Below are 20,143 nucleotides of genomic sequence, written 5' to 3' on the forward strand. Positions count from 1 at the left end.
AAACTGTTTTGCGGTAGTAAATGGTTCCATTCCTATTTCACACACACTAATTAAACCCTGTTACCTCTGGCCCTCGTGCTATATATGCGGTATCAGATAACTAGCAATGCAGATATTCATCTCACCCCGAGTGAAGAAATCCGCCGAGAATGGGCCGCTTGCTAGTTGATTAGTTTTGGCGCTCGCGGGCCGAAGGCTAGCGGGTCTGCTCCAGGCAGCCGCGGGGCTGGACGAGCCGGATGCAGGCCACGCCCGGGACCGCGCCGCCTGCTAACCCGGCTTCCAGGTTACGTTGGAGAACGACTACATTGATTTCCAAGCCAAGCGAAATTAACTTACCCTCAGGCTTAGAACTGAAAAAAACAGCAGCCTCGGAGAAGGCCCTTTCCGCTGCCTCCTTCCAGGGCCGATGGTCGCATCCGTGCGGGGAGCCGAGACGACGCTGGCGGGCGGCGAAGCTGCGGCGCGGGGCCCAGGGAACCCAGGTGATGATGCCGCCGACGCGCGCCCCCCTGAGCCGCCCGCCCAGCTGTGGCTCGGGGTCAGCCTGCAGGTCACCTCCCCACCTGCTTCCCCTACGCCGCGCGGCCGGACAGCGTTCCGGGAGGGACGGATGGCCGTGTGCTGCCCTCGACCTTACCCTGAAGACAGACGCTCACCACCGGCTCTCAGCGCCGCGATAAAGTCGGGCTGTTCCCAGGTTCTTAAATGCTTAAAAACCTTCAACATGAGACCTTGAAAAACTTGGCCCTACTCAAGCATAGTAAGGTGGAGTAAACTATACAAAATCGACCCGTTGGCTTTATTTACTCCTGAGTGTGGAGGGGGCTAGTTATAGCTTATACGCGCCATTGAAAGTTCTAAAAAGCCTTTGTTGAAATAACGGGGACTTTTTCTGGAAGATTCAAACGTGGGGACAAGTTGGAAAGAGATATCAGTAAGGAGAGAGAAGGAAGCGGGGGCTCACCACCTGCTAGAGGAAAGCTAGGGGCTTAATTTTCCCCATCAGGCTTTTGCTTAGATGTCTTCAAAACACTTAAAAACATTTTCAAACTTAATGTGTTTTGAACAGTTATGTGCAATGGTGCAAAAAAACAAGTCAGAAACAATTACTTTAGATACGCTCATGAAAACTTAAACTAGACCAAAATTAAAGATCTGAGAAATCTAGGTCCTGCAGAAGCGTGGCTATAGGGTACTTATGAAGCTGTATACCCTAAGACATGTACATGGGCTCCTGTGGAATATACAATACTTGATTCAGGTGTTACACACTGTTAATACTCAGAAGATAAACAGCATTATTCCTTCACTGTATTGTGATGGTAATATACAATGGTTAATTCCCAGCAGAGACTCTTTATCTCAACAATAAAGAACCCTGCTGTATTCAGCCATCAGCAGCAATGAACTCAATAGCTTCAAAATACCTTCCTATCCAAGGTTAAGGTGGGATTTTTCCTGAGTAGATTTAAGATTAACAAGTTGCCTTTGTTGAATATTAAAGCAAAAATGTCAAAAGTCAGAAAGACAGAAACCTTATTTTACCATCTGAGGCTAGAATGGAAAAGTGGACAAGTCTTCATACATGTCTAAATTTGTTGTGGAAAACGAAAAACATATATGGAAGTGCTTGTGTGTGACCTGCAAGCATACTTTTAAGGAATTAGTGTACTTAGTAGCTACGGAAAAAATGAGTACAAATTGGAATCTATTGTGAAATAATGCAAAAATATACCAAGGAGCATAGGCAATTTAGCTAGGAATTAAACTTCCCAGGTTTTCTTTTTTAAATCCTGTCTTTACTCATTTCTGGCTGTGCTGGATCTTCATTGCTGCGCTCTGGGTTTCTCCAGTTCTGGTGTGCGGGTTTTCCTTGTTGTTAAGCACAGGCTCTAGGGCAAGTGGCCTTCAGTAGTTACAGTGCTGGGGCGTAGTTGCCCCGTGGCATGTGCAATCTTCTCGGACTGGGAATTGCATTGGCTGGCAGATTCTTAATCACTGGACCATTAAGGAAGTCCAAAACTTTTCAAGTTTTCTTCTTTCTGTTCTTCCATTGTGTTTTTTTTCCCCCCCACTAAAGTATAACTGACCTACAACACTGTGTTAGTTCCAGGGGCATAGACTGATTCCAGATTTCTATACATTACAAAATCATCACCACGATAAATCTAGTTACCATCTGTCACCATACAAAAAGAATATTATATTCTCCATGCTGTAAATTTCATCCTATGACTCATTTATTTTGTAACTAGAAGTTTATTTATACCACAATCTTCCTTACCTCTCTCTCTCATCACCACCCCCTGAACTTTTCTCAGAGATTTTTCTCAAACTTTGAGAATTCTCAAAGATTTAAATCTTTAAAACTGCAGCACAAATATACATGAAATTTGTAAAATGTAGATAATCTCACGAAGATTTTATAATTTGCCAAATTAGTAGTGGAAAGGCATACATGAGTCAGATGGGTTGTCTTTCTGACCATATCCTCTTAAAATCTACTTCTTCATTGGTTTTCTTCTGACATCTAATTGTAGAAAATGCTGATATATTGATTAAAAAAAACCCATACACTTGCCAAGATTTTCAAAGTTTAAATATTGTAAAAGAAAAACAACAAAAGAGACCAGAGTTCTAAGTTTTGCATTGTTTTTTACTAAAGTCCAGAAATTTCCATATGACAAGTACATCAATGAAATGTTCCCAAAGAAATACTGAACAATATACACTCTAGTTAGCTGAGGATTCCAGCTCAAGAGTTCATACTTAATTCTTGTGCATTAAAAATCAGCATGGATCTTAGATGATCTAGAATACACTGTGTTTTGAAATCCACAGCTGGTTTGATTTTTAACCATAATGAAAAACCAGTATTCCTATTCCATCAAATGTGTTTTACAAGCAATAATAAATTCAGATCCACTGTATTATGCAACACGCATCTTTGGAAAGCAACATAAAACAGTGAGATCGGATCAGTAAAAATATACAGTTAAAAGAAATACACAAAGTACTGTAGTTTTATTAAAAACTACTACTTGAGAAAGAAATCTTTCCACAAATAGCATAAAACTGTAGAATGATGAAAGGATCTGGGAAAGCTTTACAAAAGCCTAATTCCAACTGTATCTTCCTGAGGGTGGTGGCAAAGGGTATTTCCTTCCTTCTCTGGGATATCCCTGAAGGAAAAAAAAAAAAAAGCAAAAGTTTACTTTGTGGATTAATCCTCCTGCAAAGAAATTAATCTTACTTCTCGAAGGAAAAAGACACCAAAAAGAAAGGGACTATTTCTTATAGGTATATCACATGGATGGTCTCCATAAACACGTGTATTTGGTTTTCAGCCTTTTCCAAAGCCGCACGGGAGTGGAAATCAGCATAAATGCTATCACTGACAACTAACCAACTCAGCCTTAACAAGCACCTAAGAAATTCCTTAAAATGTACACAAATGAAGGACAGTTAAGTGTCTTGTGTAAAACACTTGTCAGTCTCGCCCACCACCAGCCCCTCCCCCAGCCCCCATGGTATTTCAGGCCACATTGTAGGAAGGTGCCCATGTCACCCTCAGACATATTAGACTAGGAAAGCCATTTTGCTTAACCAAGGCAGGAGCTTGCTGCCTCAGCTGAAGCCTGCTGCTGCTAAGTTGCTTCAGTTGTGTCCGACTCTGTGCGACCCGGTGGACTGCAGCCTACCAGGCTCCTCTGTCCATGGCATTTTCCAGGCAAGAGTACTGAAGTGGGTTGCCACTGCCTTCTCCTAATGAACTATTAATTTTAGGCATTTTTGTTTAGCTATAAATAATAGTAGACCACATTAGGTTATTACATAATCAATTACAGGGAACTTTCATAACATTTCCTAGTATGCTTCCAAACACCATTTCAGTACAACCTAAAGATAAATGTGATGTGTCTGCCATCACAACTCCTCGTTTCTAGGGAGGATTCTGAAATGGACCCCTTTCCCCATACTGAAGCTCAGAGCACTTTACTAGTTCTCCACTAAAAATATAGTGAAAGTATAATTTCACTGGTTTTAACAGTGAACTTCTACAATTTAATAGTGCTTCAAAATTCTAATTGAAAAAGAAATCTCTGCAGAAAACAGGCTGAATAAGAAATGTATTTCCAAAAGGTCCTAAACGATTTAGATCTCCTGAGTGAATAACAATTATACCTCCTGGAACAGCAGAAAGCTCTAAAGGGAGGGTCTCCTCTAAAGGAGGCAAGAGAGCCACTGAACTGGGGTCAGAAGTTAACAGGCACCCCCAGCTCTGCTGCTGAACAACTGGAGATCTGAGGTTTCAATTCCTGACTTGGAAAATGAGGGGACTGGACTCAAATTTCTCCAGAGTGACTTCTAGTTGCAGGTATACCTTCCTTTCAATAATATTCACTGTTTCGGTTTCCTGGTGTCACCTTGACTCTAGCAGCATAAAGTTTCGATCTAAAGAACCTGCTGATATATACCATCTGTAGAGATTCTGGGCAGATAGTATGTATGTAAAGTAATATTATACATCTAAAGAACTGTTACAAAATTCTCTCAAAGGACAACTAAGATGGTTATTTTCTTGTAAAGTGAACTGAGACTTTTAAGAGTATACCAAAAAAAGTGTGAAGAAAAGATTTTTCTTAGCTGGCAGGAGATTCTTCTCAGTTGTCAGGACAAAGGGACACATGGCAAGAACTTGAATTAGAAAATTAATATTTGAAGCACTGCAAAAGGCTGAGGTAACACAAGGTAAGCAATTTAATAACCACTTCACATCACTGCAGGTGCCAACTCCATGAATACTACACACTCTGAATCACTGCATTCAGACCCTGCTTTCTGGCAAGCACTGGATTAAAGAGCATGTAAATACTAGCCAGGGTGTCAAATGGCTGAGGGACAGGCTGAGGCAAACAGACCTCAGGCTTAAATGTTGCTACAACTGGATGTTATGCAGAGGAAATAAAGCTTCCTCTTACTGAATTTGTAGGAATTACTATACTCATTCAATGTGTAGCTGGTTTAAATTTAGTTTAAAAAAAAAAAAAGTGGGAAATTAGGAGAGATTTCATCCTATGAAGACACAACAGATAAATCAAGACAGAAAATTCCTAAGGGGAATAAAGGTAACAGCTGAAAAGGTGAGAGATTACCGTCAGCTTCTATAAAATTACCATTCATTTTGAAAGATCTAGTTTCTAATAAAACAAAAAGCAACATCATAAAGAGAAACAATATGTTTTGGTGCTGGACCATATTTGTGCTAAATATTGGACTGCTGTGATTAAAGGGGCTTTTGGTCTGAAAATTCTTCAGCATCTTCAAAGTACAACCTATTTAGTGAGGCAGATACTCATCCCATAAACATTTTTAATGAAAGATCCAAGGGCAACTGAGCTACTCTTAACAGTACTGACACAGAGATATTTTAAAACAACCAACCAACCATTGAGTCCCAAGAGGTACGGTTAGGACCAACCATTGAGTCCCAAGAGGTAGGGTTAGGACAAAGTGAGCAGTAAGCTTTCCACCCCAAAGCCCACACCAAATCCATCACCTGTCTCCCTCCACGATCGTCACGTCTGGGTGGATACCCGCCTGGCCCAGCTAGCATCTGGTACTGGTTTGGCTGGAAGGCTGCATTTTGGGTTTGGAGCATCCGGTTCCATGGTAGCAGAGGTTCGGCCCCAACACCTCTGTGGAAAAGCATCACATTTACGTTAAAGGTCAAAATCTCACAGGTATCATTTCCAAATTTGGGACAATCCAATCTGCTTGGATTTGTCATATGGGATATATAGGATCCTCCGCGTGGCCTTTAGGTCCCTCACAGCGAGTGTAGTGTAACATATTTCATAAAATATCAGCATTTGTTTAAAAGTCAGTTGAATCAGAAAGATCTGACTTTAAAAAAAAACAAAACTGTTCATCTTCAATTGTAAAGTTTCCTTTTTAGTCACTCAAGTTTTGGACCCACGATCACCAAGTTGGCTACATTTTAAGATTCTATCCAAAGAGTAAACATGCACGAGACGAGAGAATGAAGCTTTATTTTTAAAAATATCCAGGCTCGTTCTTCGAGTCCATTCTTTCTAGTTAATTGCACGCTGCAAATGAATTCTTACTGCTGAGTATTTTGAATCTAGGGTAGGGGACTTGGCTGTTTTTTCCCATCCATTATTCTGCTCAATATGTCAGAAGGTCTGATCGGGAGGAAACCTTTTCAAGTTCTATTGATGCGGCTTTCAATTGACCATGGTGACCTAGCAACATGAGCACTAATTGGCATGGACTGACTGGCATTTGGTGTACAGTTTACATGGGAACACAGATTGAAAAGCTATTATAACCCAGTTTGCCGGCCCGGATTACTGGTCAAAAGAAATGTTTTAATTGTTTTCAAGTGCCTATTTTAACTCTGCAGATACAAAACAACAGGTATGAAGTATTAAATCATAACAATTTAAAGCTGTCACATAAACAGTGTAGCAAAGATTTACCCTCTAAAGGCAATCACCCTGTATGACATAGCTTTCTTGAGGTATTTTCCTCAACTTCCATTTTATTCAACAGTCACTACCAAGAATAAACAGTAGCAAAATTCCCCAGCGTATTTCAGCAGTAGAAGCTTTGGGGGCTGTTACAGACATTGGGAGGAATTATAAGAAAACCTGAAATTTGCTAAAGCACTGAGTAGCTGGTATTAGCTATGACCACATCAGCATATGAATCTCACTGCCTAGGTCTTAGCGGGGAAAGCCCAAAGCTGGGCTCACTGGGTAATGCATTCTTCTCACAGCTATTCAAGCCTGAATCCATCCTCTCCACCCCCACTCTCCTTCCTTCACTTGGAGCTTGCCCTTTAAAAAAAAACAAAACCAGCAAAGAAAACTATTTTTGTGTGATGTCTCCAAGAACTGCTCTCTAAAGAATTCTAGAAAGGCCAGTGCTATTCTTCACAGTGGTGGGACCAGAACTCTAATAATATAATCTGCTGTGAGTCGAAATAAACTGAAAGATCTGTACCTCAGAAAGAATATGCATATATTTGGGGCTTTTATTTTTGAATTCACTAATATAAATATATTTCAGCGAGAATGGCTCAACTGTCAAGCAGGAACAGCTCTGTATGCAGAGAAGACACAGTCTCTTCCAGTTTCTGCAGGACTGAGCAGTTAAGCTTCGTGCTGTGACCAAGGAGGCTCGTGAAAATTGGGCCATTAATGCAAAACCCGCTTGTTTCACGTACAGCTCACACACTGTATGAGCTGTGACCATGTTTTCTCCACAGTTTTACAGTCAGCTGGCATGGTTAAAATACATTATAAATGCACTTCTACATTATTTTATGACCCAAAGACAGGAACAAGGCCACAATGTAGAAGCACAAAGTTCTCCTTTTGGTTTAAAATGATTACCTGAAATGGTTTTTGACAAAAATATTTATAAAAATAATAATTTAATCAAATAGTTACAAAAATAATTAATTAAATGGAAAGAGCCATGTAAGTGGGACATGTACGAACCACCCTCTTCTGCTTGGTAGTGGCAGAAAGGCCTTTATTATACATAAGTTAACCATATTTCTATACTAATTATATCAGTTTGCAAACACTTTTACAAACTGAAATCTGCCCTGGAAAATACATTCTAAATGTGAGATGGAAGTGCTGAGGCTGACACACATTTTTTTAAATGAGTAGCAATTGATTGAGGCAACTTATTTGAGGCATTCCGCACCGTGGATGGCAACAATATTCTTAAGTTTCTGAATTACTGTTTTGGAAAGTAGCTGGCAGTATGACATAATTATATACTACTCATTGGGATATTTTAAATTTATAAATACACACACACATATATATATATGTATATGACAAATCAGCTTTTAACAATCTACAACTGAGCTTAGTGCCCGTTAAGTTAAAAAACTAAATGGCCACTTTCGATAAGGTATGGCCAGAAAAGAGACTCCCCAACTGGCAAGGACTCAGACAACAGGGCAGCACCCAGGGGAAGAGGAGGCACGAGCTGGGCCTCGATCACCATCAGGATGACAGCTATCATGAGGACACCATCAGGTTGTCCTTTTGGGGGGAGGCAAAGGTGGGAGCGGGGTGCTCCTGTTGTAACTTAAGTGAAATGAATATATGAATTATAAATACTATCTCAAAGTAGGAATTAATTCAAGGAACAGGGTAGTTTATGTTAAAAATAAAAAAGTACGCTTAAAAAATTTTCTTCTCTATTAGGGTTCTCAACCAAATACTTAACAGTTCAGTGGAAAAGTACTGAACTAATGATCAGTGAAACCTGGTTCTAGTAAGAATTCTACTTGCCAGTTGTGACATCTCAGCAAAGTCAAAGTGAGTTTGTATGTTCTCCTCTATGTCATGTAAGGTCAGCAAGGTTAGACTGACACAGGCTACAGAAATGAGTGATGTATCTGCTGAAAGGCTGGCTAATGGAGACGTTTAGGAGGCTAAATTCAAACTGTTTTCTTTAAGAATAAACAGTGTGTTTCTTAAATGACCACACTCTAAGACATAAGAAAGAATTCTATTAAGCTCACATGTAACTTCTGCCTTATGGCACGGTTTTAGTTTCTGACTGAAAGTAAACCAAAACTCCTAGAGAACACACCTCAGATCTGTTGGGTTCACAGAGTCAATCAAGAAAATACCAACTTGACTAGGGCACAGATCATAGATCAAAGAAAACCCCATGGATGTCAGGACATAAGTGATGATCTTAGGGGGCTTAATGTGGAGAGAGAAGGAAAGCTGTAGGACTGAAGAAAGGGTGCCTCAGAAGGGGAAGGACTTCTCTGAAGTCCCTGTGGCTTCACGGGACAGGATGCTCAGAGCCAGTTTTCCAATGAGTTTTGCTCGGGTGAAAAGTTTCTTGGTAAAGAACGGTATGGAAGAGAGACCTTAGATAAGCTACTGAACTGTGGGCTTCAGTTTCCTCATCTGTAAAAGTAACAACATCTACTTCAAAGGGGTGACAGGAGGAATAAATGAATTCATGTTTCTAAAAGCATGTTATTAGCACAGTGCTGGCACTTTGGTGATTATTAATATCGGTGAGTATTTAATAACATGGGAAAAAGCAAGCAACAAAGTGGGGAAACCAAATCTTAAACAGCAAACGTGACAAACGTTCTGCAGAAGAAGGTCATCTAAGGAAAGATCAGTGTGAATGTGATAATACATATTTAGAAAAATTCACCCCTCACTCATTTAGTGTGGCGATGGTGCCACTCTGAGGATGCTGAAGTGGCACATACCATGTGCCCTGAGCACTCACACTGAAAGCAGAACATAAACACAGGCAAGAGCAGCTGTTCCAAATTAAAATGCAGCTTGCACTAAGTAGCTGATACTATTAATAAACAATTGAATAACATAATTTCTTTTATCTTCTTGAAGAAAATAATGAAATGAGGTTTTGGAGTCTCTAAAAAAAGAACTTTCTTAAAGGGGGTAGAGGTTATAACCCTGTTCAAATAACAACACTTCATTCATTTCAGATGTGAACAGATCAGACTGCTAAAACGGCAGAGGAGAGGCAAACAAAACAGATCATGACTGGGAAGGCAAAGAAGGAAGCCATGCTAGGAGGAGGCTTAAACTCGTCTCAGCATTTACCGATGCAGGCAAGACCAGCATGAGACGACAGACTTTAAAGCTGCCCTTAAAACTTATTCTTCAGATGTTAATATAATTATTCATAACATGCCTGGCTGCCTTGTCGTGCAGAGACCACCTGACTTAGGCGAGCACAACTTATCAATGAAAGAACACATGTCAAACATCCCTTGTTATTAAACCATGTCACATTCTTCCTCGTCCGTGGTACTTATTAGACTGCAGATCCCATAATCCTCTTCTGAGTCCCTTCTGCGTTTAATTCAGTTCAGTCTTAAGTAGTTGAAGAAACTGTTTTCAGTGGCAACTAATAACTACTGACCTACAGTGACACTGCAATACAATAAGCTTGTCAACCCTGAAAAAGTTGTACCAAAGAAGCTGATTAGGACCTTCAAGAGGTCTGCAGCAAGAATCAATGGTTGGTCTGTACTGACACTGTGTTGCCGGCAAAGAAATGATAAAAGTGGAACCCCATTAGTTATGCCTCATTAAGCTGCACAACTCTTCTAAAAAGAAATTTGTTTAGCCTGACCAAAACCTAATACAATTTTAAGCTCTCTGTGTTGCATTTTTCAGGGCACCTCAAAAGCATCAATAAAGTAAAGGCTAGGAACCAAGAAAAGCAGGAAACTATATAAATATGAATCTTTTACTTCAGTGTGTTAACCATGTATTTTCCTAAAGAACAGGCTCAAGAGAAATTCTTTAGAGGGGAGAAAGTACATTTCATACTACAGAGAGAGCCCAAACCTCAAATACTGGTGTGAAAAATTACTGAAAACTCATGTCTGCTTTAGTATTACCTGTCAAATCTTTGCTGCTGAAAAAGGGGAGGGGGACCTCGCCAGGAGTCCTGGGGCCTCACATCTGGAAGATAAACAGGAAAGGATTAAACAGCAGGTTTTTTTTTTTTTTTGAAAAGTAATTATTATTCAGCTACCCACATATATTATAATTAACAATTCTTGGGAAAAATTGAGACCGAATATGATAACTAGCTAATTACACACCATGGAAAAGTGAAAAGATATGAAATCAACAAGCTCAAAATTATTTCTCCTTTGATAAGAAAACATAGCTTTTAGTTTTAGAAGGCTTTCTCATTAAACTCACACATTTCTCTCTCCCTTGCTATGTGTGTACGTGTATGCAAAGACATATGTATGTATTTTACATTCATATTTTAAATGCTGTGCAAAACGATGGTATTTTGGCTTTATCCATAAACAAAAACTGAACAAATAGTAACTTTAATAGAAAGTCTAAAATCTGACCCTTAAACATGTCAACCGGAAAGCACCCTGACTTTCTGAGCTGTGCCGACAGGGCTCAGACAGCACAGTCTCTCCAAAACAGGCCAGAGGATGTGCTCACAAGGGATCGCCTACTTCCCTGCTGTTTTCTGACAGTCAAACCTCTTCCCCTAACATGAAGCAAAGCCGGGAACAATGAATGAATGACAAGGAATAGGTAAGTGGCTGCCGCCCTCTGTGTAAATGGGGTGCAGGGCACCCTCAGCGAGGCCCACAGTTGGTATCAACTATCCGCTGCTCTGGCCCCCAGTCTCAGCCACCTCGGCCACCTTCTGGCAGGGTCTGAGTGTGACCAGCTGTTCCAGGAGTTGTCTAATGAGGTCTCCGTGTGAGGACAGTAAGGCCTCCAGACTCCCAAGGCCCAAGGACATGTACAAGGCTTACCATAATGTATTCAAGCTCACATTTTAATAGAAACACAAACTAGAAACATGCTTTTCAAAATTACTTTCTTAAAGGAAAGAAGAAATGAAAGCTTATCTCTGGTTAGCAACCAAAAAGATGCAATCTGGGTTTACTTGAGGAGAAAAAGAAAGAGAAGTAAAACGGTGCTTTAAAACCTCCTGCCAAGGAGAATCAGGAACAAGTAAAGGCACCTGGCTGTTTCCGCTTTGGAAGCAACATGGCCAAGGTGCTGGCCCAAAGAAAGCCTCCGAGGTGGACAAACCAGCCAGGGGAGCCACCCAGTCCCGGGCCAACGGCGCGTGCGTGCATGAGGCCTCCACCTCCATCACTCCCAAGCAGCTTGCCATTCCAAACTGAAAGACGGATGCATTTCCAGTCAATGTGAATCATGCCTCCCTGTCATCTCTTTAAAACCAAACTGTTGTTTAGTTGCTCAGTTGTGTCCAACTCTTTGTGACCCCGTGGACTGTAGCCCCCCAGCTCCTCTGTCCATGGGATTCCCCAGGTGAGAACACTGGAGGGGGCTGCCATTTCCTTCTCCAGGGGATCTTCCCGACCCAGGGACTGAACCTGGCTCCTGCACTGGCACTCACCACTTAGCCACCCAGGAAGCCCTAAAAGTCAAATGAGTAGCAGTCAAACCGGGAACAATGCTGATGATGTTTCTCTGTGGTCATTAGATATTCAGACCTAAATGGAAACTCAGCAAGTTCATCACCACACAATTCACAGGAAGCAGGGCCAGGAACCCTAGTTCGGCCCAGGGTGATGTCCGAATCACTATGCACCATCAGGAAATCTAAATCAGAGGAGGTAAAACCAGAACTTCTTATAAGACAGCAATCATTTTATCTGTGTGGTTTATTTCTATGGAGAAATCTAAAATACACATACCCCAAAACACTATGATTTTCAATGAATTACAAAAAAGGAATCTACCAATAGTAAAACCAACACTTGGGCCACTTTTTCTGATCATTACTTTGTTAAACTTGTAGTCCATAACTACTCAGATATTGTACCAAACTTAAGTTTGTAAAAACTGGTAAAATGTTCCCAGAAGCATTATAGTTTAGCGTCTTATTTAAACAAAGTTAGCTAATATAAGAAACATCACCATGGAACAGCTAAGCCCATGGGCCACAACTATAAGCCTGTGCTTGAGAGCCTGGGAACCACAACTACTGAAGCTCACCTATGCTCTGCAACAAGCGAAGCCACCGCAGTGAGAAGCCCACGCAGCAAGGAAGAATCAGTACAGCCAAAAAATGAATTAATAATTTAAAAAAAGATCAAAAGAAATACAGTAAATTTCATTCGGACCCCTGTCTAACTCTGTACTTCACATGTTCCAAAATCACTGTGGTCAGACCAGAAACAGGCCTCCTCTTTAACAGACTTAATTCTGCAATTCGGGTTGCATGGTGTCTCTTTATATACAGTGTCATCGCAGAGTACACACTCTCCACGGGACTGCCCCCTGATACAAGGAGAATTGAATGAAGATAATAAAAAAAAAATACACTCACATTAAGAAAGGCCTTCAGAAATGTTTATCATAAGGTTTTATGAAAAGTAAAGGTAGGAAAAAAAGCAGGTGTATCTCCTCCCAGGAACAACTGTAAGTAGAGGGAAAGTCCTCAACACCCTAGATTATTCACTACATCTGAATATGCCACGTCGTTAGATTAAGCACACCAATATTTCTAAGGAGAACCAGAATGTAAATTTCACTGCACACAAATGTTTTCTTTGGAGAGCCAGACCAGGGAAGAGGCCAGAGTTCCTACCCCACCAACTCTGGTATGCCAGGTGCGTTCCTCTCTGTTTCTCGTTCACTATTTCTTACCACCAAGACAATCTTCTTTCCAAACTCAGCACATGCAAAAACTATCATTTTTTGTTAAAAACCTAAGCAAATTTTATAAGACTTTAAAAAATTCTATCACACGACTATTAAAATACCTCTTGCTCTCCATGAAAGAAGAAAACTAAAGAGGATCGACAAACTTCAAGGCTACCTTTAAACAAATCTCTTCATGTGGCTCTGAACAATATATATGGCCCTTAAGTGTTCATAAAGCAGAAATACTTCCTGGCTGAGAAGTAATGAAGTAGAATGTAAAACAAACTTATTATCATTCATTTGTATGGCTCTAACAGAAGATCCATTAGAGAGGGGGAAAAAAAATTCTGAGATACTGAATTGCACTTCAGAAAGGTAGAAGCACAAGAGAGAAAAAAATGAGAGCTAATTTTTTCCCGTGATCTTTAAAAACACATCCGTTTTCTAGAGCTCTACGGCCACAGAAACCAAGGCTTTATCAACAGCTCCTCAAGTGACAATTTACCTAATCACCGTGGCAATCACAGAAAAGATTCCATGTTTACTGATTGCCACTAATCAAAAATCACTTTTCAAATGCAGATAATTGACAAGTTTACAGACTGAAATGAAGAGAAGTGACATGCCATGTTCTCCAGGCTGCAGAAGCGAATGCTTTATTCATGCCGAGCACTCAAGGCTGCACTTGACTCCAACAGTCCCCGGACAATCACCCATCAGCCAAAAACTGACACATCAAAGACAAATCAAAGACCAACAGTGAGACGCCTGCAGCAGACACTTGACAGAAACTGGCTCTGTGACCAGTGGCTCTCCTTGATGGAACTCAGCACCACATGAAGAAACAGCTATGATACTACAAATATTCTAAGACTGACTAACCAGTTTAGATTTCAATTTTACTACAACTATTTCTAACCAAAACTTAAAGTTCAAAATGCTATAGAGAGGAACGCTATATAGAGTATCATTTATCACTTAATACTTTCATAGCACGCACCATGTGCCAGGTACTGGTTCAAGTACTTAATAACTTAAACTCATTTGCCATGGAATTTCAGAAATGAAATAGCGCTGAGTCCTGATCAAAGCCTGCCTGAGGTCACAGCCTGCCGAGGGGTGGAGGGGAAGCCAGGACCACGCCCACCGCACCACGCTGCGCCAGGCCACGCCACGGTCCACGTGCACTTGCGCTGTTGGCTGAGGTGAGTCTCATGTTATTTTATGTCAGAAGCACCAGGAGAGCTGCCTCCTTAACCCGAGACTCAGAAGCTCAGGATCTCCAGGAGGCAAGACTGAGGATCTGCATACTACTTTCAGTATTTTCAAAGTTTAGAATACACACATCTAATTAACATAGGAGAGGAAACAAGCACACTTCACACATACACTCTGGGAGTGAGCGTCTTGACAACACAGACTCATGGGGAGAAAATAAGAAAAGATCTTATCACTGCTCTTCTTAAAAGGGTATCACCACCCTAAAGCACTTGGTATTCAAAAAAGATATGAAAATGTAAATGTCAGATACAAATCAGACAGGAAATATAGAGAGAGATACAGATGGACGGATGGATGGATGGACAGACAGACTGGTTGGCATACATGCAGGGATTAGGCCTGTCTGCATAAACAGAAATTGAGAGGTCACAAGAGGCCATGAAATAAATATGCCATAAAAATCTTAATGACAAAAAAAAAAAAATCTTAATGACAATAAACTTAAAAAAAAAAAAGAAAGAAGAAAAGCCAAATCTTATGTTGAGCTATGTGTGAAGAGTATTGGTGAAACTTCACAGGACATGGAATTTCCTTTCCTGACAGCTATAGCATTTGTCTGTGCTTATTGTACAAGTGTGACCACAGATGAGTGCAGACTTTCGCCTCTCTCCCTAACCAGAACCACTGCCAAGCCTTTCCACAACCGAGTTGTACTTCTAGAAATGAGATGTAACTGTGCACTTTCCTCCTTTGAGAAGCTTTAAAAAGCTCTTGCAAAAAAAGAGACTCAATCAAACCACTGAATTCTTGGAAGGATTAAGACATGACAACAATCTCACAGTAACCCTTACTAGAGAAATAAAAATGTAGGGAACACTTTTTAACTTGTTTTATGAGCCCAGAATGTGTGAAGCTGTCTTATCTCTCAAATCATAGACATGAATCAATATCCCAAAAATGCTAACACACACACACAAAAGGATAAATCAACATTAGGCTCATTCCAGTAATGCCAGGTTAGTGTAACAGTCAAAAATCAGTCTGTGTCATTCACCATGTAACAGAAGGAGAAAAAATATAAAACAAAGAAACAAACACTACCACCTCAAGAAATGATAAAATCCAACACCACTAGAAACAAGGAATAGAAGGAAACTCCTCCAACCTAACAAAGGTTACCTATATATTAAAATTTTTTAATTCTTAAAATATAAATTAAAAATTTACCTAAAAAATAAATTATAGTCAATATCATATTTAATGGTGAAATATTACAAGTCTTCCCCTGAAGACTGGGAATGAAACAAGGACGCCCAGCATCACCACTTATGTTCAATCACACTAGAGGTCCTGGGTAGTGCATTAAAGTAAAAAAGACCAAAGATCAGAAAATGAATACATAAAACTGTCACTACTCACAGATGACATGAATGAAAAGGGCAAAATCCAAAAGAACATACAGACAAGACTTCAGAGTAAATGAATTTTAGTGACACTGTCAGTCAATATTCAAAAATCAACTCTTTATATATATACAAGCAAGCAACTGGAAAATGATGTTTACAAGTCACCAGGCAGGGAGGGCCACCTGTTTCTTGCTCAAAGTGAATCCGTACTCTACAAAGCCTATTTCCTATTTTTAATTTTTATTTTAAAAATTTTATTTATCTTATTTTGGCTGCACCAGGTCTTAGCTGCAGCATGTGGGATCTTCCATCTTCGTTGGGGTATGTGGGATGTTTAGTTGCAACACGTGAGATCTAGTTCCCTGACTAGGAATCAAACTAGGCCCACTTATATAGATTCTCATTTGGGTCTGTGATGCCCTGATTATAACTACTGACCTGGGTAATACTTCCCAAGTGTGTTGCATATCACAGGTGATATAAAAGATGGTTTATTGGAGGTACATGAAAAAGCTTGTTATCGTCGTGACTGTATTCACTTTGATGTATATTTGAAAAAAGGACATCAAACCCGGAATGCATTGATTGATGATGGAAGGAAGCTGCTTAACATGGAGCCCGTGCTTTCTTTCACCTATGCTACTCAAACTTGTTTTCTCAAACCTCAGAAACTCTACTTGACACAGTAACCTGCGAAATTCCCTACAACCGTAGTCTTGACAATGACTGACTAAACCAAGACACAGACATAGATCTAGCATTTGCATCTTACTTTGTTCTCCTCTTGGGAAGCCGTGATAACAGCAGATAGAAGTAAATGGCCAAGAGCCACAGAAGAAAGGCACTGACGAGGAACGTGTGAGTGAAGAGTAGGCTTTAACTATCCGCCGGAGGTGTCCTCACCCACTGGTGAGCTCTCAAGGCACAGACAGCTCTGTCAGACCGATTAGATGCTTCAGTTCTATGGGGTACATCCTGATACATACACACAGATATAAATGGAAATGCTAAGAAACACTATTTGCTCAATTTGAGGGGAAAAGTAGCTAAAGAAACTACCGTACCAAGCAGCTCTCCACAGCCTATAAAACTCCATGCCCTCTGTGCTTCCTTCACTGAACCGCTCAAGTTCACAGACTTTACGATGGAGGCAACACGCTCCATTCACTATCATCAAGACGCACAGAGAAACACAGACAGACAGACAGACAGACAGAACACAGTGAAAACAGAACCCTGAGAGCCAGAGACTGTCAGAACTCCTTTCTTACAGGGCTTCAGGTTAAAAATGCTTTTGTAAGTATATTAGCATGAAATACTACTAAATACAAGGCATAAATATTTCCCAACAATCATCACTTTAATCTGGTTCTTTGACAGGTGTAACTTTGATTTTAAAAGAGTTCTAAGGGTTCTCTGCAATAGAGTAACCCCTCCTGCTTTTTCTAAATTTAATGTTTCTTTGAAACATTAAGAAGAAAACTTAAATAATACGACACTCGGACTTAACAAATGTCAGCATCTTGCCACACCGTCTCTTCCCCTGCCACCCGGGGGCTGACTGGTTGGGAAGCAATCAGACAACCAGGAATGGAGATGCAAAGGCTTCATGAAGAAAAGAGGCTTTGAGAACTTGGTACATGCCCTGTATTTTCTAGAAAATGAGCATAGCCATGGAGCACAAACGTTAACATTAAATGGGGATATGAATTAAAATGAATGCAATTACGCTGTTAGGTCCACCCTTTTAGCAATGTGGATCAGAAACCACCCTTTGTCGCAGTACTTAAGCTAGGAGATAGAACCCATTATTGAAAACGTACTTGACATGAGCTTTGGAATCTGGGCTTGTCCTCGCAGAAGTGGCCGGTACATGTTCCCCTGGAAAGTTGGGGGTGGTGGTGCAGCATTGCTGTAGACGCCAGTTCCAGAGGAGCCTCTCGGCATAACATGGCTGTGAAAGGACCCCCCCAGCCAAAACACAAGTTAGACACAGACATACCCATCACTATTATAATAAACAAATGCCAGCAGTCATCTCGTCACTACTAGATCTGACCAAGACAACGAGAAGTTGAAAGATTTATGATGAACAAAGTTCAAAGCATTACCTGATAATGGAGACAGCAAATGTTCATTTGTCACACCAAAGCCTCCTGATAATCATGTAAATATTTAGTACTTTATGCAAAAAAATCATTTCAGTCTATTTCTCTTTTTCTGCATTATACTTAGTTTTGCCCTTGAAGACCTATGCTGTTGCTATCACTATACAGTTGACCCTTGAACAACACAGGTCCACTTACACGTGGAGTGTTTTCAACAGTAAATACTGGAGTCCTGCACAATCCACGGCTGCAGATTTTCAGTGGGTGAGTGTCCCTAATCCCACAGGTGTTCAGGGTTCACCTGTATATACTACTGCTCTATATTTTACTATTTTCAGTTTATTGCATCAAACATTTCTCTATACCTTTCACAGTCTTCCTAAGTGTAATGTGTATTAAGTATTACAGAATACTTACATGTTAGTGTCTCATATATTACTAAACCTGTCCACTCATTTAGTACTAGTTAGTACTAGTAGTATAGCCAGCAATGCCTAGAGACATGGGTGTATAATTAGGCTCCTCTAAAATATTTTCTCAGGATAAATTCTAAGAAGTAGGAATCTGGATCAAAAGTTCAGAGGATCCTCAGAACTTAACACTTTACTTAGAGATACTTCTTCATTGCTTTCCAAAGTGGCTGAAATAATGCAAAAAAGAAATCTAGAGAGTATTTTAGACTTGCATTTTTTTTAAACTATTAAATGAAGACTTTCAAGCAACCTGCCAAATACCTCACATTTACACAGCAGTTTAGAAACTATCCCAAGCAGTTAATCCCCACAACTTCACGAGGCTGATGTGATTACAACCTCCATTTCACACACAGGAAACGGAGGCAGAGAGAGGTTCTGTAACTTTAATAAGAATATCCAGTGGTAGACAAAGTGTCTGATCCAGACACTCAGGACTCAAAGCCCATGACGCCACTGTCCCTTACTAGTCACTGCATAAAGTACATGCTACTGATGGTAACCTATTGCCTAAAGCCCACTTTGAATCTTAAAGCTTTCCTATGAATTGGAAATATCTATTTATGAGTTACCAACATCAATTCACAGATGATAACTCATTAATACATGCCCTAGCACTTTGCTCTTTTTATCTCAGCTTTATGTGTTTCTGCTTCAAAGCTCCCTCTTTTATAGCCAAGAAAAAAGAAAATTTGAAGCTAATGAAAGCAAAGAATAAAAAACATAAATTCACAGCAGAAGAGATACAAAAGACCAGCAGACACTTTGAGAGGCTTGACCTCACTAACACGTCAGGAGATACACTCAGGCATCACGGAGGCCTCAACACACGGGCCCAGCTGGCAGCTCCTCACAGAGGAGCTGTAACACCCAGAGGTTAACCCAGTCACAACTCTCCTGAGGGTAAAGAGCATGTTTCATGCTTTTGAAATAATGGTCAGAGACAGCAAAATCTCTTGAGAGAAAATAATGGAATTCTCAGGCAACACAAAGCAATAGATAAACCAAAGGCACAGAATTGAATTTAAAAAAGGAAGAAAAGCAGAAAAGCATCAAAGTCATTAAAATAGCTGCAGAACAGTTGTATTTAATGATCTCGAATATCTGTGGTGTAAGTGCTGACAATGCTCCATGGAAGATTCTGAACAATCAAAATACACAGAGAGAAAAACCTACCACTCACCCCAAAGCCCTGAAAGCTGCGGGATCCAGGTGGACAGGCCGCCGGTCACGGTTAAAGCTGAGCTGGGGCTTCCACTGCCGTCCATTGCTGGATTTCTCCCAGTCGCTAGGTTTCAGGACCGGTGCGGGTTTTCTAACCATTTGAAAATACAATATTTATTTCACTTACACAAAATAAACTTGAAGAGTTTATATTTTCTAACTTGTACAGTTGTTACCTTGCTCCCGGAAGCATGACAGCTTTAAAAATGTAATCTTCAGCAAACTGTGGGTCTTTAAAATTGATACTAGAAGAGAACAAGAAACAATTTAATGATTTCACTAGGTTAGCCTGCTTCACTACTACCATGTAAATTCAGGTACTTTTTTTTTTTTTACATTTTAGTCAGCATTTTACTGACGTCCTTTCCTTCTACATTTCCAAGAAAAAGCCAGACCTATGTAGCTTTACTAATGTCCCTTTTTCTAGAAATAAAAGGATGTCGCTTAAATATGACAGTTTTAAATTTTTGGACATTATTCTGCCCATC

At 40.3% G+C, this 20,143-nt stretch overlaps 1 protein-coding gene across 4 annotated transcripts in view; it reads right to left on the reverse strand.

Annotated features, from left to right (window-relative positions):
- Nucleotides 1-2,585: 2,585 nt before the first annotated feature.
- The window catches only part of XRN2 (5'-3' exoribonuclease 2), a 66,488-nt gene continuing 48,930 nt past the window's right edge, over nt 2,586-20,143 (reverse strand). For 3 of the 4 annotated variants that reach the window (XM_040248614.1, XM_040248615.1, XM_040248613.1), the window contains 6 exons: nt 19,832-19,900; nt 19,615-19,746; nt 17,674-17,804; nt 10,463-10,526; nt 5,564-5,702; nt 2,642-3,185 (listed from right to left, as the gene is read on the reverse strand). In XM_040248614.1, the coding sequence (XP_040104548.1) occupies nt 3,120-3,185; nt 5,564-5,702; nt 10,463-10,526; nt 17,674-17,804; nt 19,615-19,746; nt 19,832-19,900 (601 nt within the window). In that variant the 3' untranslated portion in view covers nt 2,642-3,119. Of the gene's footprint in view, nt 3,186-5,563; nt 5,703-10,462; nt 10,527-17,673; nt 17,805-19,614; nt 19,747-19,831; nt 19,901-20,143 lie in introns of all 4 variants that reach the window. The other variant, XM_040248612.1, reaches the window with a different exon arrangement.

Source organism: Oryx dammah, unplaced genomic scaffold (genome assembly GCF_014754425.2).
Source record: "Oryx dammah isolate SB20612 unplaced genomic scaffold, SCBI_Odam_1.1 HiC_scaffold_10, whole genome shotgun sequence".
Classification (NCBI taxonomy): domain Eukaryota; kingdom Metazoa; phylum Chordata; class Mammalia; order Artiodactyla; family Bovidae; genus Oryx; species Oryx dammah.